Source organism: Aquarana catesbeiana, linkage group LG03 (assembly GCF_042186555.1).
Source record: "Aquarana catesbeiana isolate 2022-GZ linkage group LG03, ASM4218655v1, whole genome shotgun sequence".
NCBI lineage: Eukaryota > Metazoa > Chordata > Amphibia > Anura > Ranidae > Aquarana > Aquarana catesbeiana.
In genome coordinates, this window is record NC_133326.1 from 635,461,044 (window position 1) to 635,468,714 (window position 7,671).

Consider the following 7,671-nt stretch of genomic DNA (forward strand, 5'->3'; position numbering starts at 1 on the left):
GCAGGGGGGCTTTCGCCCGCTGACAGAGCTGAGGGGAGAGAAGGCAGAGCTGAGACTGTGGACTGCCCCACCTATCCAGAGAGAATGTAGGGACGGTCACTGAAAGTCAGCAGATCAGCTGACACCAGTCGAGTGAAAGGGGAGGAGCTCTTTCCTCTACGACTGGGCTGGAGGCACCATGTAACAGAATTCTAAGGAGGAATCGATTGTTTGACCTAAGTAAATGACAAATTGTCAGTGCAATCGATCCCAACCTCCACCACCTCTGCCTCTTACAGATCCCATCCCCCCACCACCACCGGTGCCACCCCCCCTCAACACCACCGCTGCCACCCCCCTCAACACTATCACTGCAACCCCCCTCAACACCACCACTGCTGCCACCCCCCCTCAACACTACCACTGCCATCCCCCCTCAAAACCACCGCCACTGCCACCCCCCTCAACACCGCCGCTGCCACCCCTTCTCAACACCATCACTGCCACCCCTCCCAACACTAATGCTGCCACCCCCTTAACACTACCGCTGCCACCCCTCCTCAATGCTGCCGCTGCCCCCCCAACACCGCCGCTGCCACCTGCCCTCAACACCACCGCTGCCACCCCCCTCAACAATACCACTGCCACCCCCCTCAACACCGCCGCTATCACCCCCCCTCAACACCACCGCTGCCACTGATGCCACCCCCCTCAACCCCCTTAAAAAAAGGGGGGGTTGTTAGGTGGCCTTCATGATTTCTAGTTACGCCCCTGCCACTAAGTACCTTATTCGGGCTGTGCTGTGTTGTTCATACCTTTTAAGTTGCGTTAGTATCCACTCATTAGTAGTTTGGGTTTACCTTAGTCCCATTTTTAGGCTCTTGCCAAGGGGTTACCCCACTTTTGGTGCATAACTACCAGTGTTAATTTTGGCAGCAAATTTCGATTTCGTTTTAAGCTTAGTCTTAGGACTAAAATGGCATTTTAGTTTTAGTGCCATTTTAGTCTTCGGCAATTGTTTTAGTATTAGTCGTATTTAGTCGACTAAATCTCCAGTACATTTTAGTAGACTAAAATGTCCTACGTTTTAGTTGACTAAAATGTTCTATGTTTTAGTTGACTAAAATCTCCAGTACATGTTAGTCGACTAAAACTAATTTTAGTCGTCTAAAATCTAATGGGTGTAATTAAATTGTAATGCATTAGTTAACATTTCTCTACAATTTCCAAACTCATTATATACTGCTGGAGTGAAAAATCTAATATGTTATTTATTATGGTATTGAGGTATGAACATGCACTACAGACCAGTGTTAATTTTAAAGTCAAATTTCAATTTAGTTTTAGTCTTAGTCTTTTGACTAAAATGGCGTTTTAGTCCCATTTTAGTCTTTTGACTAAAATGCCATTTTAGTTTTAGTCATATTTTAGTCATCTCAGTTGTTTTAGTTTTAGTCGTATTTTTGTCAACTTAAATAATATTAATTTAGTCGACTAAAATGTTTTAGTCATTTTAGTCGACTAAATTAACACTGATTACCACATCTCCACTTGTATGGTCCTGTCAACTACCACGACCAACTAACCCCTGGCACAACCCCCTATATCATATACGGTATATCCCCACAACAGGAAAAATCACCAACATTTACACAGCTGCCCACACAGTTAGTTTTCCTCCATTTAGATTCCTCCATTTACACAAGCAAGGTGAATGGAGAAATCCCCCCTGCTGGACATTGTATTCTGACAGCAGCACCCCGCTTGGCTGCAGTCACTGGTTGAGCAAAATGCCCCAACTTGTTCTTTTGGCAGAAGTCAAAGGATTGATTTCTGTTCATCTGCCCTTTTGCATGAACTTAGGCTAACTACAGCCTAAGGCCCCTTTAAGACAGAGTTGAATTTGTCCAAGCAGATCCGCCTGCTCAGCAGGGGATCTTTCCACTGATCCCCGCTGAGCAGGCAGATGACAGGCCTGTGTCTCCTTCACTTTGCAGAGCAGACACGGACACAGCCCGCTGTTCTCTATGGGGTGGTCACATGGAAACGGACTGCATGTCTGTTTCCATCTGACTGACATTCGATCCGCTCTGCTGGACAGATGGCAAACGTATCCCCATTCATCTGTTTTTAGCGGACCGGATCGGATGCTGGCGGGTGACAGCGGACATGTGTCTGCTGACATCCGCCGCCCCATAGAGAACAATGGGTGGTCCGATGAAAAACAGACAGGCAGACCCAATCGGGCCTCTGGTGTGAAAGGGGCCTAACTATTTCAAGTATACACAAATGAACTAGCGGCACCATTGTTTAAGGTAGGGTGTCAATAAATCAAGTGCTGGTATCCTGTAAAACAGGCACAACCAGATATGTATGGATCTGCACAAAGATCACCAGACTCCACACTAAATGAAAGTAAATGTGTTTTTTAAGAAAAAAATAACACAGATTAAAAATATCACAATAAATACAAACATTCAATACACAAAAGAATACAAAACCCAGTAAAACTAAATAAAGTGTACCTAATCAGTGGAAGTGAGAACAACTAAGGAACCTACATAAATAAATTAACTAAACTAGACTATGTACAGATGGCAGATTAAATAGGGCAGAGCAGGATCAGGCTGATGAGCAATGGATAAGCCAAAATGAGGAGAAGGTACACGGGAGCAGGTACGAGCAGGCGGCAGCAGGAGCAGGATCAGGAACAGAGGCATGAACTGAATCACAGGTCATAGGGAGCAACGTACATGGGAAGAGCAGGTGAAACACTGAGGCATTATGGAATAGTAGAGGAAAGACTTTATATCCTACCATCAGCCAGCATCAGGTGAAGACTAATGCCCCGTACACATGGTCGGATTTTCCGATGGAAAATGTCCGATCGGAGCGTGTTGTCGGAAATTCTGACCGTGTGTGGGCTCCATCGGACATTTTCCATCGGATTTTCCGACACACGAAGTTTGAGAGCAGGATATAAAATTTTCCGACAACAAAATCCATTGTCGAAAATTCCGATCGTGTGTACACAAATCCGACGGACAAAGTGCCACGCATGCTCAGAATAAATAAAGAGATGAAAGCTATTGGCCACTGCCCCGTTTATAGTCCCGACGTACGTGTTTTACGTCACCGCGTTCAGAATGATCGGATTTTCCGACAACTTTGTGTGACCGTGTGTATGCAAGACAAGTTTGAGCCAACATCCGTCGGAAAAAATCCATGGATTTTGTTGTTGGAATGTCCGAACAAAGTCTGACCGTGTGTACGGGGCATAATTCAACTCGGATCTGCTGGCTGCTGAGAGGCACCTACTGGTGGACAGACACTGGGACTGCACCCTACAGGTCCAGGAACTACAGTACCATCAGCAGGTGATCCAGTTTCTGACACAGGGTTCCTACTATAAATAATGGTAATGTTACCAAAGAATGATGATAAGGACCATATTGAACAAGCCATCAGAATGTACATACAGTCTTCTAACTAAGTGAATTGCTTTATTCCAACAGACACAGATAGTGTTTTCCACGACATGGACAGTGAAGGTTTGAATTATCTTGGAGGATCTTTGCTGACATCTTCGGAAAGCACCAATATGCAAGCCCGCATTGGACCCATTGACCGCCTGTACTCCATGCAGAGCTCCTATTTTGCCTCCTGACATGATAAATTACGTGATTTGTGGATGCTTCAGATGGTGTACTGGAAAAATATTTTCACATTTGAAACATGAACTATACTATAAATAGATTTGTCTGTTTTAGGTTTAGTAATAATTTCTATTTAGTCCAAGAACATATTGTACCTATATTGCATGGTGCAAAGATAAATTCACTGCATAGAGCAATGACATCACCATGTTGCACTTGCACCTGTGATGTAGCCATGGATAAAGAAAATTGGAAGCATCTAAGCATATTCTTGTGGTTGCTGAAGCGTCTGTTGATCTCCAAAAAGTAAAGGAATAATGTGTGGAGCCCCCATAATCCTGAATGTGGAGTAGTGGACAATTTTGCTTGAACCTTGCCCAGCCTGCAGCTAGTGTGCAGGGGCTTTGGTCATGTATTTGAGATTCATTTTCCATAATCCTACCTTACCATGTATTCACAATGAATTAATTGGAGAAATAATAGAAAAAAACGCAAACTGATCTCATATTTATCTTGAAGTTGATATAAACCCAACCACTAAAATCTCAGCTGTAGCAATGTTAAAGTAATTTGAAAACGTAAGCTTCAAAATTTTTAAATCTGCAGATTTCATTAAAATGATTTACTTGATGATCCAGCCACAAAGATCCTTGTTCAGGTACTTCTTGTTAATATGACAATGCTCTGTCCCAGGGGTCAAGTCCTGGGGAAAAATGTGGGAACTCACCCAAGATTCCCCCCCACCTCAAAAATAAAAAGTGTGTGTGTGTGGGAAAAAATATATAATATGCGTACTACTTTTTTAACAAATAAAGTGCAACATTTATTGTAAAGTGCTAGTTTACGAGTACACCTCCAAAATTCACATGCATTAAACAAATAAATATAGAACAGATGTAACAACAAAATAATTTAACCTGTATGCTATACTGACAAAAAACACCACAATTTGTGATAATGGTTCAATGCAGCCTCACTGTGCCCATCATTGCAGCCTCACTGTGCCCATTAACGCAGACTCACTGTGCCCATTATAATGCAGTCTCACTGTGCCCATCATCACAGCCTCACTGTGCCCATCATTGCAGCCTCACTGTGCCCATCATTGCAGCCTCACTGTGCCCATTATAATGCAGCCTCACTGTGCCCATTATAATGCAGCCTCACTGTGCCCATCAATGCAGCCTCACTGTGCCCATTATAATGCAGCCTCACTGTGCCCATCATTGCAGCCTCTGTGTCCATCATTGCAGCCTCACTGTGCCCATCATGGTAGCATCACTGTGCCCATCAATGCAGCCTCAGTGTGCCCATCATTACAGCCTCAGTGTGCCCATCATTGCTTCCTCACTGTGCCCATCATTGCTTCCTCACTGTGCCCATCATTGCTTCCTCACTGTGCCCATCATTGCAGCCTCACTGTGCCCATCAATGCAGCCTCACTGTGCCCATCAATGCAGCCTCACTGTGCCCATCAATGCAGCCTCACTGTGCCCATCATTGCTTCCTCACTGTGCTTATCATTGCTGCCTCACTGTGCCAAATAATTCAGCCTCACTGTGCCCTTTTATTGCAGCCTCACTGTGCCCATCAATGCAGCCTCACTGTGCCCATCAATGCAGCCTCACTGTGCCCATCAATGCAGCCTCACTGTGCCCATCAATGCAGCCTCATCGTGCCCATCATTGCAGCCTCACCTTGCCCATCACTGCAGCCTCAATGATGTCCCTCTCAGTGACAGAGTGTAGTGTGTGTGTAGTACTGCACACTGTCGGGCTTGGACTGACTGGCATGGTTCTATACCGCCAGCCCAGCAAGCAATGAACACACCGCTAGAGAGTGGTGGGCGGGACTACGGGCGCCGCTCCCGCTGTGTTCAATGCTGTCTGACGGTATAGAACCATGTCAGTCAGTCCAAGCCCGACATTCCAGGGGTGAAAAGTGTGAGCTCGGCAAGTGCCCAATGATCTATTAACCCTTGCTGCAGTATTACACACACACTACACTCTGTCACTGAGAGGGACATCTTTTTTTACACAAGAGGAGGAGGGAGGGGAGGTCTCTGCACCTGAGCCTCCCAGGATCGGCCCGCTGCAGCCACAGTGCAAAGGGAACGTCGTTCCTGCTGTTTAAAAAGTGCAGTAAAGACGTTCCCATGTGTTCCTACAGGACTCGAGCCCTGCTCTGTCCCTATTTTCAAGTTGTGTTCCTGCCTGGTTACCCAGTCATACAGGCTTTCGATGAAGTGGCTGTTTTAGCACACATTACACAAGCATGGTCCACTCTTGTCACCATGAGGTAACCCACCATGAGAAATGCCATGGAGCCATTATTGGATTGCATATGGACAGGAAGAGTGGAGGTAGGATGTGCAAGTGATCAGCAGCACTGAGGTTTAAAATGGTTGTAAACCCTTACAGACCACTTTTACCTACAGGTAAGCCTAGATTAAGCCTTTTCATTTACCTGTAGGTGCAGGAAATATCTCCTAAACCTACATGGTTTAGGAGATATTTCCAAAAGATAGGCACCGATGCCTACAGCGCATGCGCCGATGTCTACGGCGTGCAGGCGCACTGAGCGTGCCGTCTCTACCAGCGATCATGCTGTTAGTGGCGGCACCAGCGCGCATGCGCGGGAGTGACGTCATCGCGGCTTCGGCCAATCACAGCGCCGGAGCTGCGATACCCGGAAAGAAGATGGACGATTTGTAGGAGAAGGGACAGCAGTGACATCGCAGGCTCCCTTGTCAGGCAAGTGACACATAATGGGCTGCTATGCGATGCATAGTAGCCCATTATGCTTTACCTTTCAGGAAAACAAAGAGGAAGTAAACTCATCAGGGTTTACTTCCTCTTTAATAAAGGAATAGAAAAAAGGTGAGGACAAGTATTTAATTTAAAGTGATTGTAAAGGGAAAAAAAAATAACAATAACAAACATGTCACACTTACCAGCTCTGTGCAGTGGTTTTGCACAGAACAGTCCCGATCCTCCTCTTCTAGGGTCCTCCGTTGGCACTCAGGGCCCCTCCTCCTTGCCGAGTGCGATTTGCTATCGGGGGCACTTGTGAATGCTCGCTCCAGAGAGTCCATAAGACACAGAGGAGTGGGGCTCAGAACTGCCCCCCGCTCCTACCTCACTGGCTGTGATTGCCAGCAGCAGGAGACAAGACTCTTGCTGCTGCATCTCAGCCAATAAGGAGGGAGAGACTCGGGAGAGCCTTGGCTCTCGTGCACATCGCTGGATCAAGATTGGGCTTAGGTAAGTATGAGGAGGGGCTGAGGGGCAGCTGGACACTGAAGGTTTTTTACCTTCATGCATAGAATGCATGAAGGTAAAAAACTTCAGCCTTTACAACCACTTTAAGGCAGTTGTTTATAATATGCATAGCTTTAGCCAACTAAATGTCATCCAGATAGTGTTTCTAAAGCCTATGTACACTGAGTACACCATGATGCTTGTTCTCCTATAATAATTTCAGAGTCCTATCTGGTGCCTAGAGTTGACGTTTAGATAACTTTATGTTTGGAATTCATTTTAGGAATCCAAATTTCAGTTTCAGAGGTGTTGCTAGACACTGACACCCAGAGCACATGCCCCAGATCTTCTCCTGAGTGCCCCAAGTGTCCTCGGCAATAGTTGCCATCATCCCAAGTATGCTCAGTTTTAGTAATCCACTTTAAACGCAGCCATTGACTGTATTTTCCCCTTACAATCCTTGTGAAGCCTATTGGATAGAAAATTAAAGAACCTGGCAGTTTTACTTAAAGTGTTTGTTTGTGTTTGTTTCCCCTCCGAAGTATGCTGACATTAGCGATAGAGTTTTGTTTTTTTTTAATGAAAAGGCTAAATATCTTTCCTCACACCGCTGCTGTGCATTCGCGTGATCATGTGACCACACAATGGCGGTGTGGAAAAAGGTATTTAGCCTTTTCATTTAAAAAAAAAACACATATATTATCGTTAATGGCAGCATACGCTGGAGGGGATATAAGTATATTTGCTGCATATTGCAGATAAATAGCGGCGGGATG

At 45.5% G+C, this 7,671-nt stretch overlaps 1 protein-coding gene across 2 annotated transcripts in view; it reads left to right on the forward strand.

Annotated features, from left to right (window-relative positions):
• LOC141133252 (LIM homeobox transcription factor 1-alpha-like) overlaps positions 1–4,272 on the forward strand; it is a 117,311-nt gene extending 113,039 nt beyond the window's left edge. For both annotated transcript variants that reach the window (XM_073622515.1, XM_073622514.1), the window contains one exon: positions 3,495–4,272. In XM_073622515.1, coding sequence (XP_073478616.1) covers positions 3,495–3,646 — 152 coding nt within the window. In that variant the 3' untranslated portion in view covers positions 3,647–4,272. The remainder of the gene's footprint in view (positions 1–3,494) is intronic.
• The last annotated feature ends 3,399 nt before the right edge of the window (positions 4,273–7,671 follow it).